At 47.5% G+C, this 24,626-nt stretch overlaps 1 protein-coding gene across 2 annotated transcripts in view; it reads right to left on the reverse strand.

Moving 5' to 3' along the window:
* Positions 1-6,236: 6,236 nt before the first annotated feature.
* TGM3 (transglutaminase 3) overlaps positions 6,237-24,626 on the reverse strand; it is a 40,209-nt gene continuing 21,819 nt past the window's right edge. For both annotated transcript variants that reach the window (XM_025469521.3, XM_049100770.1), the window contains exons 8-13: positions 20,137-20,240; positions 17,230-17,475; positions 13,751-14,059; positions 11,496-11,653; positions 7,179-7,312; positions 6,237-6,842 (exon numbers count right to left, since the gene is read on the reverse strand). In XM_025469521.3, coding sequence (XP_025325306.1) covers positions 6,695-6,842; positions 7,179-7,312; positions 11,496-11,653; positions 13,751-14,059; positions 17,230-17,475; positions 20,137-20,240 — 1,099 coding nt within the window. In that variant the 3' untranslated portion in view covers positions 6,237-6,694. The remainder of the gene's footprint in view (positions 6,843-7,178; positions 7,313-11,495; positions 11,654-13,750; positions 14,060-17,229; positions 17,476-20,136; positions 20,241-24,626) is intronic.

A 24,626-nucleotide genomic window follows, 5' to 3' on the forward strand; every position in this document is an offset into this window, starting at 1 on the left:
CCCTGCCCTGAGCACTGATACCTCTGCCCTGGACGGTTACAACAGCCTCCTCACTGGACGTCCTGCAACAGCCAGAGGCTTTCTTCAAAAACACAAGTTAAATCTTGTCATTCCTCTGCTCAAAACCATTCTGGCCTCCTCATCTCATTCAGAGTAGGAACCAAAATCCTTACAGTGGCCTTACAGTAGGATCTCTAACCCCCCCCCCCCCCCCCCCCCCCCCCCGTCTTTATCCTGATTCTTCCCACCCTCCACTGTTTACTGCAGGAACATTGCTTCCTCTGTGTTCCAAGGATACTCCCTCCTCAGAGCTTTGCCCTACTGTTCCTGGAACTCACTCCTTTAGATCTTCACCTGGCTTTCCCTCATAGTCCACCCTGGGGTTCCACCCAAATATCACCTATCAGAGGGCCTCCCCTTCCCAACATATACCCATATCCTGGATTTTATTCATCCATTGTATTTTGTGTTTATTTGATTACTTATTTTATTACCTATCTCCCCACACCCACTCCTGTGCCTCTGCCTCCCTATGATGACAAACTTCCAGGAACCACAGTTCATCTGTGTGGAATCCCTAGAACCTGGTCATAGTAGGGGCTCATTAACCATCTGTGATTCAGTGAGATCTTGGCCATGGCATTTTTTAATGGCTTGGTGACCCTGGGAGGTCACATCTTCCAGGATCAGGCGAGTCAGTTTGCCAATGTCATACACAAAGATATCAAAATCTCTCTGTAGAACTATGTTCCCAGTCTCTTAAAGTTTAAACAGGCATTTCAAATTTCAACAAAAGGCTAGTCCTTCAGTCTGAAGCACTGGCCATCAGATGTCTGCAATTCCCATAGTGGAACAGTAGGAGGCATCCTACTCTCATCTCTCATCCCTCAGGGGCTCAGAAAACTCCGGAGGAGAGCTCGGCAATCTCAAAACCTGCCTGTTTTCTGGGGGGAAAAGTGGAAGTGAGTGGGGAACAGGAACTGTTTTTTCATTTTCCTATGCTTTTGCATTTAAGTAGTTTTGTATTGTGAATATATTTGTATACAATATTTTAATAAATGTGTCTTAAATTTTTTATTTTACAATAGAGAAAGCTAATTTACTACAGAGTGGCCATAAACTCAGAAGACATAAGTAATATTATTTTATTTTGTTCCAGATTGAACCTCTTGATTATATCTCCTGAAGCATGCTAAAAGTGTGGGTTTATTCAGTGGAAATCAGAGGCATTGATCATACCAGGCAGCATGCAGGATTAATGGAATTGCCACGTTAACACTCCAATTTTGTCGCCCTTTTGCACAGCACAACAAATTATGCTGTGCAATAATTCAAACACATTTAATTTATCATGCAATGTCACTGAATGTATCATATATTCTAATGTGATATCAATAAATCATTTTTATGCATGTTTGCCTATGTTTCCACGCTGTAGATCGGCAACCACGACAGACAAACGGTTGCAGTAAATATGTAGGTGATCATAAAGGCAGATGAAGGCTAGAATGAGAGCCAAGAATGGAGAGAGCTAGCTCTAAACTGTTGCTTCCTCGTTGGTCCAAGGGTAGGTACATAAAGTCCCCTCTTTGAAGGTTGCCCAGAGGAGAAACAACATAATAGAGAAGCCCTCCTCCTGAGCAGGAGATGTTGGTTGAATCCAGTGGTTTAAGGCTGGCTTCTTAGGCAGAGGGAGGAGCAGGAATCCCATAGAAAGCCCGATGTGGGACTTAATCCCAGGACCCTGGGATCACAACCTGAGCCAAAGGCATATGCTTATCCCCTGAGCCACCCAAGTGCCCCTAAGGCTGGCTTCTCAGGCAGGTATGATCAAGGTCAGGAGGAGGAGTGACTGAGAGCCAGAAGCTGGGCAGATGAAGAGGCTGCTTCTGGAAAGAGGGACTCCCAGGTGTCCTACTGATGGTACCTCCTCAGTATTGGAATGCCAGAGCCGGTTTCTAAGCAGTTGCAGGCAAGTAGTTTGGGAGGAGACATCCAAGAATGCCTTTCCAGGGCTGGGTGCCACAGCAGAGACATTCTTCCTTGAGTTTCTGCATCCTATACTTCCCTGTCTCTTTGTAAACCTGTGATAAAATTTATCACTGGGTACCTTTTTAGAATCTGTGTAGGCAGCACTGCATAATAGAGGGGTTAGAAAGGAGCCAGCCTGCCTGGGGACCAGCCGCTGCCTTTACTAACTCTCCCATGACCTAATTAACCGTTTGAGTATCAGTTGTCTCATTTGTAAAATGAAGGCAATATTAGTCTTTTCCTCAAAGGATCATGGGGTGGAGTAAATCCACAAATACCTATAAAATACTTAGAATGGGCTTCTGGTCTGGTGAGTACAAAGCTTGAAAGTTGCTACTCCATCCTAACAGGTACAAAGCTGAACAAACCAACTCTCTTAGAACCATAAGAGAGGTGAGGTCACAATGCAAACAACCTGAAATTGGAGACACTAACAGGCGAATATAGAGTCATCACTTAACAGGAGCATAAACCCCTAAGCAGGGACACCTGGGTGGCTCAGCGGTTGAGCATCTGCCTTTGGCTCAGGTCATGATCCTGGGGTCCTGGGGTTGAGTCCTGCATCAGGTTCCCTGTGGGGAGCCTGCTTCTCCCCCTATGTCTCTGCCTCTCTCTGTGTGTCTTTCATGAATAAATAAATAAAATCTTTAAAAAAATAAAACATACCTAATCATCGGACTATAGGATGCTTTCTTCCCTCCCATACCTGATCACCACATTACTAAAGGTTATTTACAACAGTTCATTTGATCCAGTGCATCACTGATGCTTGGCTCCCCAAAAAAATTGCAAGGCAAAAACACAGTTTGAAGAGACAGAGAAAGCATCAAAACCAGACTCAGATGCAGCAAGGATGCTGGCATTATCAGACCAAGAATTTAAAACAACTGTGATTGATATGCTAAGAGCCCTAATGGATAAAGTAGACAACATGCAAGAAAGAGCAGATGGGCAATGTAAGCAGAGAGATGGAAAGCCTAAGAAAAAGAAAAAAGAAAAAAAAATTCAAGAGATCAGAAACACTGTAACAGAAATAATGTATTTGATGGGCTTATTAGTAGACTGGACATGGCTAGGAGACAACCACTGAGCTTGAGATATCTTGATAGAAACCTCCAAAACTGAAAACAAAGAGAAAAAAAAAGACTAGGAAAGAAATAAAAAAGCAGAACAGAGTATGCAAGAACTGTGGGACAACTCCATATGATGTAACATATACATGTGATGGGAACACTAGAAGGAGGAGAAAGAGAGAAAGGAATAGAAGAAATATTTGAAACAATAATGATTAAGAATTTCCTCAAATTAATGTCAGACCCCCAAGTCACAGATCCAGGAAGTGCAGAGAAGACTAGGCAGGATAAATACCAAAAAACAAAACCAAAAAACCCCCAAACACCCTACACCTAGACATTTCATTCTCAAACTTCAGAAGATCAAAGATAGAGAAAAACTCCTGCAAGGAGCCAGAGGGGAAACAAACCCGACCTTCTCTATATAGGAGCAAACATAAAAAAATTACACCTGACTTCTCAGAAAGCATGCAATAGAGAAGAGAATGGAGCAAAATATTTAAAGTGTTGAGACTAAAAACCCCATCAACCTCATACCCTTCAAAGGTGAGGAGAAATAGCGACTTTCTCAGGCAAACAGAAACTGAGGGGATTTGTTGCCAGTAGATCTGCCTTGCAAGAAGTGTTAAAAGAAGCTCATGTGAGAGAGGAAAAACGATATAGTTCAGAAAGTAACTCAGCTTTACATAAAGAAAGGAAAAGCACTAGAGGTGGAATAAAGTGAAGGTAAAATAAAAACTTGTATTTTCTTATTGTTAATTGATCTAAAAGATAACTGTTTATTCAAAATAATAATAACAATATATTGTTATATATCTGTTATATATATATATAACATATATACATACATACATATGCTCTATCTGTTATATATATATATAACATGCCAGATATAGCATATGTATGTATGCTTATAAATAAGTGAAATGAGGGACAGCTATGATCAAGGAAAACCAAAGAAAGGCAGAAAGATAGTAGGATATAAAAATAGGAGCAAAGCATCAGAGGAAGAAATGGAAACCAGTAACAAATATGGTAGATATGAATCCAACCGTGTCTAGTTACTTTAGATGTTAATCGTCTAAATACACCAATTAAAAGACAGATTGTCAGAATGGATCAAAAAAAGACTCAACTATATTTTGTATAGAATAAATTAACTTTAAATATAAAGATTAAAAGTAAATGAATGGAGAAAGATATACTATGCTAATCAAAAGAAAGTGAGAGCAGCTACATTATTTTCAGACTGCACAGATTTCAGAGCCAAGGAATGTTATGGGAGGTAAAGAAGGACATTCCAAGGGTGCCTGGGTGGCTCAGTTGGTTAAATGTCTGCCTTCGGCTCAGGTCATGGTCCCAGGGTCCCACATTGGGCTCCCCGCCCAGTAGGGAGTCTGCTTCTCCCCCACCCCTGCTGTCTTGCACACACTCTCTCTGTCTCAAATAAATAAGTAAAAATCTTAAAAAATGAAAGGAGGATGTTCCATAATGATAAGGGGGTCAATTCTCCAAGAAGACAAGGTGATCCTTAATGTGTATATGGAGGACAATTGGATGTCAAATTAACTTACAAACTCCAACTTTGGTTCTCCCAGAAATAAATGTAGTGCTGCCTGCTTTCCTTTGTTTCATTGCTAAAATTCTCTAGAACCCCATTGGGATGGAGGGCTTCTATTAGATACAACCCTTACAGGACACATGTGCCTGGGGTTGGTTAGAAACTCCACATGGATTTTTAACATCACACCTTAGGAGTCCCCCTCGAGGGTGGAAACCCAAGGGCAGGGATCACACCATGACTGATTTTCAATCTCTCTTGATCCTATGCCTGGCAGAGAGCCTGGCACAAAGTATACACTCAAGAAATACTTGCTGATGAGAGATGCTTGAGGGAATTAAGGTCTGGGGCAGGCCTCACAGGGACAGAAGATATGGACATCTTTGGATCTCCTTTCTATCAGAAACTGGAGTTGGTGTCTGTCAATTTCACCCTAGCCCTCCTCATTGGGGACTGGTGCAGAATCTCTTGAGGAGGAATGGAACATCCCATCTCCAGGCCGAGTCCCCGGGCAAGGCCCCCAGAACACTTGGAGAGAGTGGCAGAGCTTCCAAGAAGAGAAGCAAGCCCCTTGTTTCTGCAGGGGACGTCTGCTGCATCCAGACAATAGAGCTGGGGCCTGGTGAGGGTTCCTTGACATTGGGAGTGCAAGTGGGCACAGGTTCTGGTGCTGACTGCCCCCAGGGAATTGGGGAGACGGGGGAGCTGAGCCTGGAGCAGCTTGAGATGAAGGAGGAGGAGAGGGCCAACTGGGGCCAGAGAGCTCACTCCCTGCTTGGTGGATCAAGGAGATGTGATTGTAGCTCAGAAAGGCTGCCTTTACACTGCAGCCACACAGACAGCCTCAGTGGCCAAGCTGTGTCAGCTTGGGACCAGTAGGGACAGACCTTTATGGTTTTTCTCCAGCTCTGATGGATCAAGCAGTAGGAGCAGGGAGGTGGATGGAAGACAGAGTAGGTTAGGCCTGAGCTGAGCATCGGCAGACACTTTGAGCTGGATGTGGGGCTGAAGCTTCCATTTAGCCTGGACTGGTCCCTTAGATTCAGAAAGCGAGGCACAATTGCCAAAACAAAATTCGTCAGCACAAGTGACAGTAAAGTGATGGGCTTTCAAGAGGCAAAGACTGGGGAATCATCAGAGCATGTGTGAAGGCAGAGAAGGTTCCAGCTGAGCTAGCAGTGCTGAGGCCTCCTGGCTCAGGAGGGGCCGTGTGGCACGAGGAGGGAAGAGCCCAGCGTGAACAGAGGCTGGGCCACCACGGGAGCCTGCTCAGCAAAAAGGTTCCAGGAAAGACTTTGAAGTCCCTTCCCACTCTGACACCCGTAGAGCTGACCCAGCAGCCACACGGAACGAGGCGCTCCCTCTCCAGGCAGCCTAATCTATGTTTGGACATCGTATTAGAGGATGTTTTCCTTCTGCACCCGGAGCCACACAGAACGAACCCGCTCCCTTTGGACTTTAGGATGTGGGGAGCACAGCCCCTTTGGGTCATCCCTTCTCCAGGAGAACACGGCCCCCGCCCCGTTTTCTCCTCCACCTCTTCGGCAAAGCAGCAGCCTTGGAGAGCCTGATTGTGTTCTTTTTAACCTTTATTTTGAGTGTAAAGACGTGAGTGCCATGTCAGAGAGCCAATCATCCCCATCCCTCCGCTGTGGCCCGAGGGAGGAGTAGGAATGTCCCAACTGCAGGCTTGGGATCAGCAAACAGTCCGGACTGTCCTCTCCCCGGATCCATTCAGAGAGCCGCTGGGTCAGGTGCCACTCTGTTCTGCAGCGCTGATGCGCTGGGGGGCTGAGGGGGCCATGGGGCTCATGGGAATGTGCAAAAGTGAAGTCCCAGGCCCCGGTGGAGCCAGCCCAGCCTGGGAGTGCGGGCGAGGGCGTGTGCCGGAGGCTGGGCATCCAGGCCAGGCCACCGAGGGGATGTTGTGGGTTTCCCAGGCTGGACAGCATGGGCAGGGGGCTCACTCCACAGGTGCGCCCTGCCTGCTCCGTGTTACCCAAGTTTGTATGGGGGCCACGCAGGCCCTTCACTCGGCCACGTCAATGGACAGCATGGCCTTGATCGCAGGGAACTTGTTGCAGGAGAAATCGGCGAGCAGCTGCTTGGTGCCGCTCCGAGTGGGCAGGATCTCGAAACGTACCCGAGACCGCTCCTTGGGGCGCAGGGTTGGCACGCTGGTGGGGAAGGGCATAGGTCAGTGTTGATGAGGGGGTTCCCGGACCTCAGGCTAGGCAGGCCCTCTGTGGCCCTTGAGTCCTGCACTGGTGAGGTGGCTCCCTCTGGCTCCCTCCCTGGATTATGGGGCCCCTCAGCAGGGGAGGGAGGAGTTCCATGATCTCTCACATCTGCTAAGCCCTTGAGGACCAGCTCCAAGCTCTGGTGATCTGGACTTGCCGGGGGTTCAAGCCTGGCAAACCCCCAAGCCAGGTGCAAATGTGCCTCCCCACCTGCAGGTTCTCCCAGGGGCACCCCTCTCAGCATCTCTCACAGGGCCCTAGGCTGGGACTCACTCAATCCTGAGGCTGCCCAGCAGCAGACCGCTGCCCTCCACCATCAGCACGCAGTCTTTCACCGGCTCGTCCAGCGGGTTGGAGAAGAGCATCTGGACATTCACTGGCTTTTGCACCTGGGCCTGGTCCAGCACCTGTGGGGAGAATGGGTTGACGGAGTCAGAGTGCAGCTGCTCATCTCACTTGCCTCTTGCTGAGATCCCACCAGGCTGGGCAGGCCACTGGGTGATGGGAATGCGTCTGTGCGGGGGGTTCCCGGGAAACTGCTGTCATGCCCATGCTTCGGACAGGACACCAGGCTCAGTGGGAGAGGCGGCACATTGTAGTGGCTGAGGGCACTTTACCTTCCCCCCTGGGCTCCCAGGCCCTCCTGCCTGGTCATCCTGGGAAGGGAAGCTCCACCTCCCAGGACTGCCAAGTTCCACACGGGCAGCTCAGAGGGCTGGAGACTATTTCATTCTGAACTTAGTGACAGTACTTTCCTTGAGGCTCTTACTCACTGGTCCTGTCTCTTCCCTCCTAGCCTAGATGTGCCCTCCCCGGGAGGCCTGACCCTGCTCAGACCTCCACTCCTGCTCAGAGCTTCACGCTCCTGTCCAGAGGACAAGGCATTGGGCCCCCACCTCAATTCAGGCCACTCTCCTCTGATGACACCCCAGTCTATCAATGTCCTTCGATACCTCAGGGGCCCAAGGATTCCCTGTGTGCCACGTGTGGTCTAGACAGGGCTCCTGCACCCCACCTGCACCCCTCTGACTCTGGTCAGAGACCGGAGAAAAGCCACCTGGACTCTTTGCTGTCAAAGAGAAAGCTGTGCTTTTCCAAGCAATAGTCGTGACCGAGCAGACACATCACCTCTCCTGGCCGGGCATCCGCTAACGAAGGCTCACTGTCCCTCCCTCCCTTGCACGGAAGAAACTAAATGAGATCATGAATGTAGAAGAAAACGTCTGAGAAATAGGTCTGGAAACGGTGTGGCTGCTGGCTTTCTTTTGTCCTTCTTTGGAGGATCATCTGTTGTTTGCATGGTTTTTCTTTTCTTGCCCCTCATCCACACAGCAACCCATTTGACAGCAATAAAGCTTTAGATAAATGCAACAACCAAGGCCTCTCTGGTTCTGGAGCCTTTGCTTTTTGCATCCTGGGATGTCTACCAATACTTTGTGCAAACCTGAAGCATTGAGACCATGATCTCTTTGGTAATTCTTCCCATGGAACTCATGTACAGGTGTGACAGGATGTGAAGCACGAAGCATAATTTTATGCCACTGGGATACAACAAGGCTACGGTAATAATGCTGTATTTTTCACATTGATATTCAATTTGAGATTTTTGTGGATTTGTTCTTTCATTATTGCTGCTCACCGCCCTGGCCCATTGACCCAAATCTGTATATGCACCCAAAAGAGAGGGTAAGAGCCACCAGAAATCTGTGCCTGATTATCAGTGGTTCACGGGCCAACATGAAGGACATCACCCTATGGAACAAAGTTCAGATTTCATGGTCTGATTCTACAGTGTAACATCCTCAATGCCTGCTGCCAATCAGTGCCAGATAAGGTCATGGGATTTCACCTGAATTATTATCTTCTCATACAGATTACCCTCATGAGTTTTGAAATCTGTGCCCACTCTGAGTGAGCTACACATTGATTCTTTCAATCAAGACAAGACTGCGTTGATGCTCTCAAGGCTGAAGGTGACATTGGATTAGAAGGAGATTCAGACAAAGATGTCCAAAAGAAGGATCAGATGCCTTCTTTAGAGGTGGGGAGAAGGGCAGAAGGTGAGGGAGAGAGAATCTTAAGCAGATTCCACACCCAATGTGGAGCCGGATCTCACAACCCTGAGATCATGACCTGACCTGAAATCAAGAGTCAGATGCTGAATTGACTGAGCCACCCAGGTGCCCTCAGATGCCTTTTTAAAAGATTAAGCAAGAAAGTTCTTGGTGGCACCTTTTCCGCCTGTTTATATTCTAATCTTCTTTTTAAAGATATAGGCTTTTTAGAGACAAAGCTGACTTGATATGGAAATCCAAAAGGTGTAGAGCAAGTGTTGAATAAAAGATAAAGCTATAAGAATGTTTGAGGATAAAGGAATGTCATAGGGAAAAACTACCCTCATTTAAACACTGATCATTGTAACACGGAATGTCTTCATAACTGAACTGGCTGCTACTCAGCATCACCTCCCAGTCTCACGCAGGAAGCAGCTCTCCGCTGCCCATCATGTCTGCAGGGAGGAGGTGCGGGTCTAGGAAATGTCTTGGGAGGCAGGAAGAGGCTTCAGCACACAGAGGACAAGCACTGAGTGACAATGAAGATTCTTGTGAGTGGGGCAGATGCGTGCTGGAGCCCAGTGCTCTCAGCTTACCAATTCTGATTAGCTTCTATGATATCATACGGACAACGCCCAGAACAGGGGCGGCACCTCCCCTGGTGGAGTTGACAGTCCGACAGAGGACCAAACAAGTGCACAAAAAAGGTATAAGTTCAGGGCACCTGGGTAGCTCAGGGGTTGAGCATCTGCCTTTGGCTCAGGGTGTGATCCCAGGGTCCTGGGATCAAGTTCAGCATCGGGCTCCCCACAGGGAGGCTGCTTCTCCCTCTGCCTGTGTCTCTGTGTCTCTCTCTGTGTCCCTCACAAATAAACAAAATCTTAAAAAATAAAAATAAAAAAGGTATAAGTTCAACCAGAGCAAATGTCACAAAATGAGAGGACACAGGCTCTCCAGGGCGTATAGCTGGAGACCCTGCCTCATTTGGATGGGCAGGGAGAGGGCGCTCCAGGAAAGGCTTCTCTGAGGACATGGTACCTGCAAGGAAAGTATTCTGTTAGCCCCGTAACAGAGTTGGAACACCCGACACACAGAGATCAAGGTTTACTCAGTGTGGCTGTTGATACATGATGGGGCCTGGATATAAGGTCAGGTCCAAGGGCTGAACTGCTGCCCCTCTCTGCTCCTCCTCAAACTGCCTGTCCACTCACTGGCTCCCCCTCTGAGGTAAGGGACCGATTCCCATTCTGGAGCCCAGTCCAGACCCACCAGAAGAGCAGAAGAGCTCAGGAACAGGCAAGTGGCTCGGGAGTAGGCACCCCTTGGTCCCTGTCCTCTGAGGTCAGGAATCCTGGAGACTAGGGTGCAGATTAGGGAAGGCTGGCACTGGGGCAGCCACAATCATCTGGCCCCTCTAGAAGCTCAGAATGCTGCTGGCACTGTGACAGGACAGAAAAGGCTAGTGTCGTCTAGGCAGCCAGGGCAGACAGTAGGTACAGGAGATGTGGGTGGACCTGACCTGTGACCTGTGAGGCTCTCTGTGGGACCTCATTGGAAGAGCCATCTCCTCTGCCATCCATCTGGCCATCCTTGACTGCCAGCACCTCATCCCTCAGACCTGTGCTGTCTGGTTCTACTGTCTTCCACCATGGGCTAGGGGGAGGGTGCCAGCTAGGCTGGACAGGAAGAGACAGGCTTGGAGTCAGTACAAGGACGGGCCCTAGTGCTGAGAAAGGGATAGAGTGGTCCCGGGTGTTTCAGTACACCGGCAAGCCCCCCTCCCCCAACCTGGGCTCCTGGGAAGGACCCTGGGAGCCAATCAGAGCCAAAAGCAAGCCCTAAAAGCAGAGACCGAGACCCCTCATCCTCAACCACCATGAAGACGCTGTTGCTGGCTGAGGACACACCCAGACACCTGGAAATGGTCCTGGGCTGGGAATCCCAGGACCTGAGGTCCAGCCCCGGCTCTGGCAGTGATGGCAGTTCCCTTTTCTTCTCTGGGCCTCGGTTCACTCATGTGTGAAGAGGCGGGGTATGTGAAGAGTGAAGAGAGTGGGCTCCTAAGAGTCCATGATTCTGTAACTCTGGCATCTTGAATGTGGAGAGATGCAAGTGAGTGGGCCTAATTCTGAAATGCTCCACAGACATGGCCAGGGGCTGGGCTGTAGGCTCCTTGCGGGCAGGACCCACCCCTTGTGACTCCTTGTGATTCCTGAGCCTGGCGGAACCCAGACCATAGCAGGTGCTCAGAGCTGACTGGGTGAGTGAGCCGAGGAGTCTCTCCAGCTGCTTCTCAGCTGACACCCCCCAGTGTATCTGGAGCCAGAACCAAAGGAGCCTGTGGGGAAATGTGCCTGTTTATCATAAGGAGCAAGGACACTGGTGTGAGTGGGAATCTTGCCAATCCATTTGGCAGAGGCTGGACCTGAGCTATGCCCAATACCCTGCCCCCTCAGCAGGGAAGGAGCTTCCTTGCGGTTTGGGGGTGCTAGCAGGGCTGGGATGGCTGGGAAGGCACCCCTTCACCCTTCTTTACCTCCAGGGTCAGGCTGGGGTTGTCCAGAATGATGTCCCTTTCTACCAACACCTCTGCCTCCTCAGAGACCTGGCACACAGCTGTAGTCCGGATCATGTTATCTGCCTTCAGGTACTTCTCATATTGAGCATATGTGATCTTCACGGGATGCTGTATTTCTGGAAGGAGAAGCCAGGGAGGGCAGAGTGAGAGGGAATGGGGTTGACTTCTGGAACCTTCAGAGCTGATGCCAAACCAAGGTGGCGGGAGCTGGCCAGGAATGTCTGCAGCCAGAGCTTGACTGAACCCTCCCTGCTGGGCTCTGTGGGAAATGTGCCCCCGTTCTGTGCAGCCTCCAGAGCAGGGGCCAGGGAGGCACCAGGACACTGACTGGCTGGGTAGCTTCCTAGGAAACTGGGCTGGTAGGGACTGAAGCTTCCTCCCATCCTGGAAAATGTCAGAGGGCAGGAAAGAATACAAATGCTAACTGATTGCTTAACGATGACAACACAGTAATAACTGGGAAGGGAAGCGAGGGATTAGCTCAATACGAGCTCAGGATCCTCCCAGACCCACTAATGGCCTGGGATTCTGTTGTGGCAGCACCCTGAACCACTTGCCCACCTCTGGTCTCCCCTGCTTCCCAGTCACCCCCACAACCAGGCAGACATGGCTTCAGAAGCATACCACCCCCCAACATCTTACTCCCCTTCTTCCCTGTCACTTCAAAATTTTTTCCATGGCTCCCTGCTGCCTCGGAAATAAAGTTCAGACCGCTCAGTCTGGCCCTGCATCACTGAAGCTAACTCAGCTCTCCCTCGAAAGTGCCCTTGGTGTTTCTCATTGGTCCTTGGACAACATGGGCACATTGTCACCTCCGTGCTTGGACACACATGGTTCCCTCAGGTGGCAATTCCTTCCCAGCTTCTGTCTCTTTACCTGGCTCCTCCCAAGACTCAGGGGCCCTCTCCCTCCTCTGTGGTCCAGGTCACTCCCACCTCTCTCTCAGTGGTCATGCTGGGTGGCCTGGGTGCCCTGATACCCACAGGGTCATATGCTCTTTGAGGAGGAAGGTGCCTCTGCTGTTTGCACTGGAGGAATTTGCCTGGCCTGCCCTGAATGGGCAGATGAATGTGCAGAATGGGTTGGCTTTTTGTTTTTGTTTGTTTTAATCATTACCCTCATGTGAACTATTTTTGACATGCAAAAAAAGCTCTCCCCTTGGGCTTTGAAGGTAGCTAGCAGCCTGACGGTTGCTTCTGGTGTGGGGATGATTTTGGCTAAAATTCCGCCAGAAGATAGACTTAGCTAGGGATGCTGCCTTCTGACAGGTATAAAACATCTGTTTCCCTACAGACAGAGCTCTTTCAAGACGGCTGTATAATTAATCAGTTTTTATTTATGTGAAGCCAATAGCCACCCCACCCTTGTTAATCTGCTTTGTAAGGACCAACTTTTCATAACAGCTTGGAGGATTTTGCCAATGTGGACACACCTGTGTGCTAATCCTCCCAGAGCACCAGCCTTTTTCTGCTCCACCTGGCTCCCTCCCTGTCTGTGCTACCTATCTGCCTTGAGTCTCTGTTCCTCCCAAATTCTCAGGCCTCTGAGAAAAGCCATTTCTGCCCTCGGGAATCAGGAGACTCCCCACCTGGCAGCTATGCGGGGAGGAACACAAGACAAGGGTTTAAGACCCTGCTGTATATTGCCACCTTTCCAGGGTCAAACCTGGAAGTGAAAAGTGATTCACTGTGGGATGGGGGGTGGGGAGCCCTGGGGTGAGGGCAGGTGGTGGGGAGTGACAGAGATAGAATCTAGTAGATGGGGAGTGGGCCTGGCTGTAGCATTAGGAGATCCCAGTCTTGCCACTTACTAGCTATGACACTCAATCTGTTATGCAAGTCATGATCTCTCCAAGCCTCAGTTTCTGCCTCTGTAAAAGGTGATTCTAAAATCTGTTCTTTTTAGAAGGCTAAATGAGAGAGGATCTAAGGCAGCTCTCTGCGGGCTGAGCGAAGTGGTACATACTTCGGTGTGGCTAACTGCCAAAGGTTCCCTCCTTCCTCTCCCCAGGATGTCGAAGGATTTTGGTTGGCACCAACCTGATTTGCACTGTTCCCCATGACTTGCAAACCTTTAAAACCCAAGCCTTAACCACAGCGACCATGTGTTGTTCCTGTGTAAGCTGAATCCGTTCCAACAGGAACTCTCCAACCCCAAAAGAACATCGGCCACCTCGGATGCGCGGCCTCCCCACACACCACAGGATGAGTTACCTTCATTGGGATCCAGGGATATTGTGACAGAGTCCTTCCACACCTCGTGTACCAGTGTGCCGTTGTAGACGATGGTCCAGGCTGTCATGTTCACGGTCACTGTCTTCATGTCTCTTGTCAGGTTTTTGAGTATCAGGGCCATGTTGACTTCTTTGCCCACTTCCAGTATGCCAGTGACCTTGAACTTCCCAGAAATGCTGGGTTCCCTTTCATCTTCTGCCAAGTGTCTTGCAGACGTTGCACCAAATGATGCATGGGGTTTAAGTTTCCCCAAAGCCTTTTCAAACACTTGCCTTTCCTGGCTGGAACCTGTGTGGTGGGAAAAGAGGGAACCATCTCAGGGAGGGGGTGGCAGCCCGGATGAAGGACAGCGCTCTACCTGGAAAGGCAGCCTGGGACTAATTGGCTCTGCGGCCACGCAACGATTCTGATCCAAGCAAGTGTCCACGCTCTCTGGGTCTCTCCATTTCATCCTCCTTAACACGAGGCTCACAGACCAGCCAGTCTGTGCGCTTTCCCAGTCAGCTCTGCATTTCCAGCTGTAGGGAAGGCTTTATCAGCACCTGCACAAAATTACCATATGGCCTGATATTTGTCTCAGCCTAATTAGGTTAGGTTTCTTCCTTTTCTGTTTTATTGATTGATTGATTGATAAAAGTTTCCTTGTAAGAACAGATACTTTAAAAATAAGTAACAAAAATTGAGTTAGAAAAAAGATTAGAATGAGTTCATTCTAAAAAGGTTATAATTTAGAATTGGCTTCACTAAAAAAATTTTTTTCAAAATTTTTTCATAACTTTACTATGTTATTCTGCTTTGTTTTTAAGGTGCTTTGAAGTCACATAGTGGCACTTCTGCCCTCGTCAAGGAAGAACTTCCCATGGTTGGTTCGGTTCCATGTTAGGACTAGTTTAATTTGTCGAGAGACTTCAGATTTTAAAAACAAAAAGGACAGATTTTCTGATGGTGGCTCAGCTTGTGAGTGCTGCTGAACGTGATGGTATAAATAGCTCCCGGAGAATGGCCGTCGTGTACCCTCAAAGTCATGGCTTTTGGGCATTAAGGCAGGTAACCACTTCTAAGCCTCTGGGCTGCACAGTTCACATAAGGCTCCCTGTCTTGACCTGAAGGCAGATCCACTAATAAGAAGGTGTGTTGATTTTCCAGGAATAAGGGCAAACATATGCAAAGAGTTACTATGTTTTTAATTGCAGACCATACTTAGAGCCCCCATCTTTCCCAACCAACTTGAAAGTTTTAAGACACCAGAGGACTTATCATAAGCACTTTACTACGAAGCGAGTTCTTTCCCATAAGTTATATGTAACAACTGGCTGAGACCTCGGAGGCCAACTCATCCAAGCCCATCATGTTAGAAGTAAGGTCCTAAGGAGGAGAAGCAACCTGTCCAAGTAACTGGTCTAATCTTGGGCTTAGAGGTAGAGGAGGGGGTGGCCAGTCCCCAGGCATCTACACCCATAATCCAAGCATCCCCCCAAACCTCATATTGAAAAGGAGACAGGCAGCCAGATTACCCAAGCTGATCGCTCCTGGTGGGCTGGGTTCTTTGTGGTGCCTTCCCATCATCCAGCAGAGTTCTAAGTCCACACCCAGGGCTGATGTCTGTGCCGGGAGCTGAGCCTCCTGTGCCCAGGACCTCAAAGCAGGTGTGTTTGCACAATGAGGCTCAGAGCCCAGATACCTATATAGGTCACCTGATGGGCTTACTCAGGACCAAGCTTCCTGCTACTGTTTTCTCCCTTGGTGTTGTCATTGTGTAAATGCTTGGCAACCCATTTTATAAGCTTTTCTTCCCTGGGGCCCTCGGAGACAAGCTGGCATCATTAAGTAAGGAGAACTGGGTAACAGGGTGATCGGCTCTGCTGTCACGCAGAGAGGCTGGGGCATTGCCAAGAATCCTGCGGGGAATCACCCCAACCTGCCCATGGCTTGGCCCCCCTCCGTTGCTTAGAAGGTCTGGCTGGGACAGTCAGAGCCCCTTAAGGAGCAGAAGCAAGGTATGACAGTAAGAGAAGGAACCCATAGGACCTATATCCAAGTAGGCAGTGCACTTCCAAAGGCACCTTGGGAGGTCATTATTCCAGTGAAGCCGCGGATGTCCAAGTAGATACACTTCACCACAATTTAATAATAAGTCCTCCCCAGGTGTCAGGGACTGCACTTGGCACTTTCTGGAATTGACCTCCAGCCCTCAGTTATTTGTCCCCTGACCCCTATACTAGTTTCTCCATCATGACAGTGTTGAAAATACTTCTCCTATATCTGTGAGCTCAGCCCAGGGGGTGTAGGGCAGGGGCCCCATCTGCCATGCCCCTCATTGCTTCCCCAGAGCCGAGCATGGAGCAGGCCCTGGGGTGGGTCTTAGGATGTGTTTTTGAGAGACACAGGCTGTCCAACCCTTGCCATGGGAGGGCCTGCAGAGGCAAACTGGGGACCACACCAAGGCCACCAATCTTATTACCGTAAGCCCATGCCTCCAAATGTCCCCAAATATCACACCCAGAGGGGTCATCCACTTAGACTTGGAGTCAGACCCCATCTCCTGAGCTCTTTTTCCAGCTCTCCTCTGCTGTGAACTGTCGCTGATGCTAACAGCCAGCAGTAGTGAGAGTGTTGGGGGTTCACCTGAGGGTGTGCTCAGGGTGACTTTAGGAGCACATGGCTCTTGACCCCTCAGAACCTGTGCTCTTTGAGGATCAGCCCAAGCATCTGTTTCCAAATAGACTAGAAAGAGAAATGTGACCCCTTACAGAGTGACTGGCCTGCTAGAGCCAGCGTTCATTTACTTTGGGCTATTTCTGCAAATGAACATCACCTTTGCATGTGTAACTCTGTCACTCTGGAGAATTCCCAGCAACAAAGGCTGTTGACTCCCAAAGCAGCTTCCAGACTAGAGTAACTACTGTAATTTGCCAAGCGTCAGCTCTGTAGAAGCGAGCCTTCCCGCTGATTCAGGTGGGTGCTTCGGGCTTCTTGGGGGGCCTCTGATGCATGCCTAGCAAGGACCCACATCTTCAGGGTCTTTTTGTCCATGTCTTTGTTCACATGGTGTTTCCTGCCTGTATTTCCTGGAGGCTAGGGGAACAGGCTGACTGAGAAATTTCTCCTAAAGCCCTGGGCAGCCTCTCCTGGGGGCGATGTTTCTTCCTGTGATGTCCCATCACAGGGCTGTCACTCCAGTTGTAGGAAAGGGACACAGCTGGGGAAGAGCTGGGTTGACAGCTGCTGTGCCCTGCAGCAGAAGTCCATGGGCGCTGGATCTGCCTGTGACGGTACTGTCCCCAGTGGAACTCCTCTGTCCCCGAGGAGCCGGGTGTTAGGTGCCAGGGAGCACTCCCACCATTAGGCAGAACGGGCTGAGGACACGGGGAGGACGAGCGGCTCTCCCTTCTCCCCCCGCACAGCGTCTTCCCCCGGTCAAGGCCGGGGTGGCACAGCCCCACCAGTGCGCCTCCTACCTTCTGGATGCTTGTACTTCTCCGTGATGTCCATGCGAGAGTTGCTGCCCACCGCCTTGGTGCTGATGTACCTGCCGATGCTGTGAGCGTCCGAGGCGTTCTGCTTCTGCGTGCTGTTGTAGACGTCATAGATCCAGGTGATGCGGTCGGCGTTCACCTCCGCGAAGACGAAGGGCATGTCAAAGTCCAGGTTCACATCTCCCTCCCGGACAGCAGCGACCGAAGCGGGGCCGCACTGGAACACCCCTGGTGGTGAGGAGCAGAGACTGCGTGCATGCCACGGCTGGGCCCACGTGCCACAGCCCCCCCCAGGACCTGTTCCCCGGGAGCCACCCACAGCGGCACCACTCCCCTGCCTCTCCCCGCCAACGCTCCCTCGGCCCTCCACCTGCCGGCCCCACTCATTCAGCACTCAGCACCGACGCCCCCTGGTCCTGTTATCTGCTGCAGTGGCACCCCACTCAGAGTGCTCTCCTGCAGAGCCTGGCCCCGTCCTGCCCTCCGTGGGCACATTGGTGGATGCTGACCTGCCGCCCTTGCACTGTCTCCTTTCTATCTCTTGTGCTCAGGGCTGCCTCTTACCTACCCCTGCAAATCATCCTTCCCAACTCCTCACTCCCTATTTCTTTTTTTTTTTTGTTTTTTTGTTTTTTTGTTTTTTTTTTTCTCACTCCCTATTTCTAAAAGAATTCCCTAAACCCAGGCCACAGGAGACTTGCTCCTCTGAGCTCACAAGCCCTGCCTATCACCTTCCTCTGCTAGCACTTGGCATGGATAGATCAGCTTAATAGATAAAGATGTAGATAGATATGTTAATGCAAAAATAGATATATAACATAGAGTCTCATTCACAAAGTCCCCAAGTGAAAAAAAGCAAGGTGCAGCAGAATAAAAGGAAGGGGGTTATTCTATTTGTGTTTACAAGACAAATAAAAAAGACACATTTAGGGTGCCTGGGTGGCTCAGTCGGTTAAGCGTCTGACTCTTGATTTCAGCTCAGGTCATGATCTCGGGGTCATGAAATTGAGCCTCATGTCAGGCTCCGTGCTGAGGATGGAACCCACTTAAGATTCTCTCTCCTTCTCCCTCTCCCCTGCCTCCTCACTCTAAAAAAATTTTTAAAAGACACATACATGTACTTTTATATGCTTGGAGCAGTGACTTTCAAATTTTTTTTTTTTTTTACCATAATCTCTACATCATGGCACATAGATGGTTCTGAGACAGAAGTTTTACAGGACAATACTTGTTCTTTTTTTTTTTTTTTTTTTTTTTTTTTTGACAATACTTGTTCTTACTGTGTCCAATGCACCCTGATATTTTTCTTTTCCTCTCTTCCCACCTTTCTATGACATCCTACTTTACTTCTTTCTTTAGTTTTTAAAAGATTTTATTTATTTATTTATTTATTTATTTATTTATTTATTTATTTATGAGAGACACACAGAGAGAGGCAGAGACACAGGCAGAGGGAGAAGCAGGCTCCAATGCATGGAGCCTGATGTGGGACTCGATCCCGGAACTCCAGGATCACGCCTTGGGCCGAAGGCAGGCGCTAAACCACTGAGCCACCTAGGGATCCCCCTAAAAGATTTTATTTTTAAGTAATTTCTACACCGAGTGTGGGGCTCAAACTCACACCCCCAAGATCAAAAGTTGCATGCTTTACCAAATGAGCCAGCCAGGCACCCCCATTCTACTTCATTTCTTAAAATGATAGTCATAACCCACTAACTTGATTTTATAACCATTAAAGGGTCATAGTGAAAAGTGTGAAATCCACAGGCCTGGAAAATATCTGGAAGGTTTCTCCCCTCCCCAAATCCAGTAATGCTCATTGCTTCTTGTTGAGGCTGGGATAGGGGATGGGGGGTATGACTTAGTTTTTATTATAAATCCTTTTAGAATGGTTTGAATTTTTTTTAACCATGTGCACATATTACTTTTATAATTAATTTTTTTTAAAAAAGTAAGCTCCATGCCCAGTGTGGAGCCCAACGTGGTGCTTGAACTCACAACATTGAGATCATGACCTGAGATGAAATCAAAAGTCAGATGCTGGATCACCTGGGTGGCTCAGTGGTTGAGCATCTGCCTTTGGCTCAGGTGGTGATTCTAGAGTCCTGGGATCAGGTCCTGCATTGGGCTCCCCACAGGAAGCTCTGCCTATGTCTCAGTCTCTCTCTCTGTGTCTCTTGTAAATAAATAAATAAAATCTTAAAAAAAAAAGTCAGATGCTTAATTGATGGAGCCACTCTGGTACCCCATAATTTTTTTTTTTTAAGTTTGAACAAACAATTTGAAAAGAAGGTGGCAAACAAGACCAGCCCTGGAGGGGGTGCTTTTCAAGAAAGAAAAGAAAAATTCTGGGAGAGTCTGAGACCCAAGCTCTGAGAGACCAGAAGTGGGAGCAGAAGCCCTGCGCACCAGGACAGGGATGAGGCCAGACTACATGAAGGAGAGCTTGGCTTGGCAGAGGGACACCGTGGATGGGACAGAGGTGCTGGGAGCCCTCGATCATGGAGACCTCCAGCTGAATTGGGGAATTGGGGCTAAATCCCTGGGCAATGGAGACCAGAAGCTTTCTGTGCCAGGAGACACAGGCTACTAGAGGCAGTGTGGGGAAATCTCTGTTGGCAGAGTGTGGTTTCTTTCCCTTGTTGCCAGGCACGTGCCAGGGCCTCCACAGCAGTGACAACAGTCGTGTGGGCGCAGGGCAGGGAAGCCACTCATTTAAATAGCAGCTGGCGCCAAGCAAAATTAGGTTGGGAAATCTACTCTGAAAATATTTTTGTTTTAATTCCATCATGTCTTCCAGAGATGGAGAGCCCTCAGTGGCTTTCCTATGTTGCTGTCCACTGTCATGGACAGAGAAAGGGGTGGTCAGCAGGGCCAGTAGAGGGTTACCTTGGCTCCTCTCCTGGGGCGTGGCGTCCAGAACTTGCCATCCATTGTACAAGGGGCCCAGGTCAGTCCGCACAAACCAGGCTTCATTCCAGACGTGGAAATTCCTGCAGACAGAATCACAGACTGCAGAGCTTACCCAAGGCCACACAGCAGGAGGTAGCAAAATACCACATCTCCAGCCCAACAGTGTAGCGTCCAGTACTCATTGAACGAGTTTACTCTGCACCAGCTACTAGGCTTAACCTTGCTGAGCACTCTCTCATGAGTCCTCATGGCACTATGAAACAGGTACTATTTTTATGCCAATCTCAGAAAAGGAGAGGCTCAGAAAAGTTAAGCAGCTTATGATGGCAGAGTCAAAGTTTGGACCCAGTTATATGCCTACCCCCCAAATCTGCATCCTTGACCACCACATTCTACTGCCTTCCTGAGGAGCAGAATGGCTCCAGATTAGAGCCAGCAACCAAGCAGGCAAACCCACACCGCTTTCTCTTGCATGTCCTACTGGGGCACATGTCTGTATCTCATGTTGGCCGAGGATGGATGAGGCTGCAGCAAGAGTGACAGCTCTGCAGAAGAGCCATGTGCTTCCAGGCTGAGGTCTAGATTGAAGAATGACATATGCTAGCCCTAGAATGTTCTTCATTGTTAGGATCCCTTCGTCTCCCAATCTGTATTCTCAGTCACATCTCCAGGGATAACCTCTTAGCTAAAGTGTTAGTCATTCCACCTCATGGTTCTGCCCTCTCGGGTCTGGTTCTCTTCTCCACACCCAATGCAACTGCATTAGCAGTGGCTCTGGCAGCTTTGATCCGATTAGAAGATGCTATAGGTGTGACATGAATCTAAGTTCTATACAACTTGGAAACAATTTTTTTTTAATATTCATGAGGTGGGGAAATTAGTTCAAAGCAGAGTACCAACTTGGAAACCATAAAGAAAACGACTGAAAATTTTGGCTAGGTAAAAATATTAAACTTGCATATACAAACCAGCCAATCAACCAAACTGTAGCTCTGTTTCCTGTATGTTAGAGTAAGCTCATAACAGATGGTCCCTTCTGCAGATAACAATCAACTCCAAGAGAAAAACAAAACAAAACAAAAACCAAAAAAACAAGGTAATTACTCAAGAGTGAACAAAACAGGAGGATTTTGGAAAGGAGACAAAACTTGGAGAAAGGAGCCATCATGGGAGCAAATTGTACTTTCAGTGGCTGGGCCCTAAGGATAGGTCACAGTTGGGGTAAAGTGCTGGGCAATAAAAACTGTAACAGACATTCCACATTTTCCTGACCTGAGGAGCCAAGAAATAGCCCAGGTCAACCAGGACCACTAGACAGTGAAGAGGAAGCTCTGGAAAGGAAGGAGTCAGGGAAAGAAAATCCCAAATTTGTACATAAACTGCACCCAAGCCTCTGAGCAACTCTGACCCATGCATGTATGTGGCAGACAACGATCAGTCAGACTGAAGATAAAAGAAGTGAGCTGAGATTTGAGTTGTTGCTGGTCACACGTGAGACAGAGGTCACAGTCTGGGTCCACCTTAGGCAGGCTGCTAAAATAACCTAACAGCATCCTGACATACCCAATGCCTAGGATACGGTCCCAGATGACTCAACATATGAAGAACCAGAAAAACATGATCTATCTTTCAAGGGAAAAGACAATCAACAGAGTAACCTTAAAATAGTACAGATGCTGGAATGATTGAACCAAGACTTTAAAGCAGCTATTGTAACCATGCTCAGTGAAATAAAGGAAAATATGGCAATAACAAGTGAAAAGAGAGGAACTCTTAGTAGAGCAAGAGAAGGGCAGCCCAGGTGGCTCAGCGGTTTAGCGCCACCTTTAGTCTAGGGCGTGATCCTGGAGACCCGGGATTGAGTCCCACGTCAGGCTCCCTTGCATGGAGCCTGCTTCTCCCTCTGCCTGTGTCTCTGCCTCCCTCTCTCTCTGTGTCTCTCATGAATAAAAAAATAAAATCTTTAAAAAAAAAAAGTAGAGCAAGAGAAAAGATGAAAAAAAAAAAAAAAAAAAGGAAATTTTCAACTGGAAAAAAAGACCACTATCTTAAATGAAATAATTCAGTGGATGGGCTTAGAATGGAGAGGACGGTGGAAAAAATCTGTAAACTTGAAGATAGATCAGTAGAAATTGCCCAAGCTGAACAAGAAAGAAAAAATGATTGAAAAAAAATCAATAAAATAGGAAAGACATATACAACATATATATAGACAGAGATTTACTGTAATTAATAGTATAAAGTACTTACAAATCAGTAAGAAAAACACACAAAAGAACAAGTGAAACACACCAATAAGAGACGATGAGCAGGCAATTTTTATAAAAAATACAAGGGATCACTGAATGTATGAAAATAGTTTTAATCTCACTGCTGTGAAAAGAAAATTAAAGTGACAAAGAGATACCATTACACCCATAAGATGACAAAGATGAAAGCCCAGGATGATACACATAATTGTGTGATAGTCATTTCTAAGTGTGAGAAAACAAGCATGGTCAAAGGCCACTAGTGGGAGTTTAAATTGGTGTGATATTTATGGAGGGCCATTTGGCAATGAGTATGAAAAACCTTTAAAAATCTACATATCCACTGAGCCAGTCATTCCACTTCTAGGAATTTCTTCTGTAAAATAATTTACACGAGTGCACACAGGTGTACATGGAAAGACGTTCACTGTAGCATCGTTTGTAACAGCAAAAACAATGGAGGAAAAATCCACCAATAGGAAAATTGTCAGGCAAGTTATGGCACAGCCATGCAACAGAGTATCCAACGCTGTCCAAAAGAATGAGCAAAATCAATCTAGCACTCACAGGGAAAGATGTGTAAAAGATAGCAAGTAAGAAATAGTGCAGGGTCTCTGATTTTAACCACCAAACTATAGTGTCACTCTAAATTTTTATTTATTGGCATAGAAAGATACAAAAAATTATAAAACAGACTGTTTAAGTTTATCCTATTTGGCTACTTAAAACTCATTACACATACATCCAATGTGTGTCACTATAAACAGAACGAAATGTCTGGGAGGATCTATCTCAAAATGTTATTAGTGTTTTTCTTTGGATAGCTATATTATTAATGACTCTCCTTATATATTTGTTGTTATTATTTTTAAAGATTTATTAGAGAGAGAGTGAATAAGTGAGCCGGGGGAGGGGCAGAGGGAGAGACTCTTCAAGTAGACTCCCTGCTGAGCATGGAGCCTGCTCATGATCCCACCACCCTGAGATCACAACCCAAGCTGAAACCAAGAGTTGGAGGCTTAACTGACTGTGCCACCCAGGCGCCCCTACTTTTTATTATTTTATAATCAAGAAAAATTTGTTTTCATTTTGCATGTTTGGAAGAGGCTCCCCATAGGGCCAGATAGGATCTATGTGCATGAGGGGTTTGTACACTCTACAGCTATTGGAGGAGTTATAAGTGCCCATCAGTACTTCTGGCGTGCAACATGACCCTGGTAGTCCTTCAGGAAACAAGGGGAGATACAAAAAGTCAGCTTCTAAACAAGGCAGAAGGGGATAAGGCCCTAAGAGGTGAACAGATGATTAAGAAAGGTATCAACCAACTATATGAGTGGAGAAAAAGAATACTCTTTTCACTACTGCGATGAAACACAGATCATCACAATTTTTCTGGAAGCCATAAGCCTTTAAAATGTTCATTCTCTTTAACCCAGGACATACCATTTCTAGGAATCTTTCTTATAAGACTAATCACAGATGTGTTCAAGACCTACATGTAAGAATGCCCATTACTGCATTATGTGTAACAGGGAAAAGAAGGGAAATAAGTAACCTGGGGAATAGGGAATGGTAATAGTAACAGCAGGAAAAGAAATAATGGTTCAACCATATAAGGGAATATGATGCATTTAAAATCTTATTTTTGATGATTATTTAATGACATAGGGAAAATGCTTATAATATGACGTTTCAGTATAAACACACAATTTAAAACTGCAAAGTTGATTTCCAGATGTAGGAAAAAGTAGGGTATACCTGTTATATACTCTGCCTTATATCCATGCCTTATAAAATGTATAATCTCAATTCCATAGACGACAAAAACTGATAGAGAAAAGATTGGCTGGAAAACTATCAAATATTAAAAGTATGTGAACAATAGGGTTTCAGATGACTTTTACTTCTTTATCCTGAAATTTCCTATAATTGTGTGTGGGGAGGAAAGTCATCATAAAAAAATTATTACTAGTGGGGGTGCCTGGGCAGCTCATTCGGTTAAGCATTGGACTCTTGATTTCAGGGTTGTGAGATGGAGCACGGTGTCAGGCTCCGTGCTGGGCATGGAGCCTACTTAAAGTCTCTCTCCCTTGCCCTTTGCTCCTCCCCACAAACCCCCACTGGTGTGCTTTCTCTCTCTTAAAAAAAAAAAAAATTATCCCTAGGAAGACCGACAAAAATATCTTTTTGAATGGGCCTTCAAGATCAGTGAGAAAT

Source organism: Canis lupus, chromosome 24 (genome assembly GCF_003254725.2).
Source record: "Canis lupus dingo isolate Sandy chromosome 24, ASM325472v2, whole genome shotgun sequence".
In the NCBI taxonomy this organism is placed as follows: domain Eukaryota; kingdom Metazoa; phylum Chordata; class Mammalia; order Carnivora; family Canidae; genus Canis; species Canis lupus.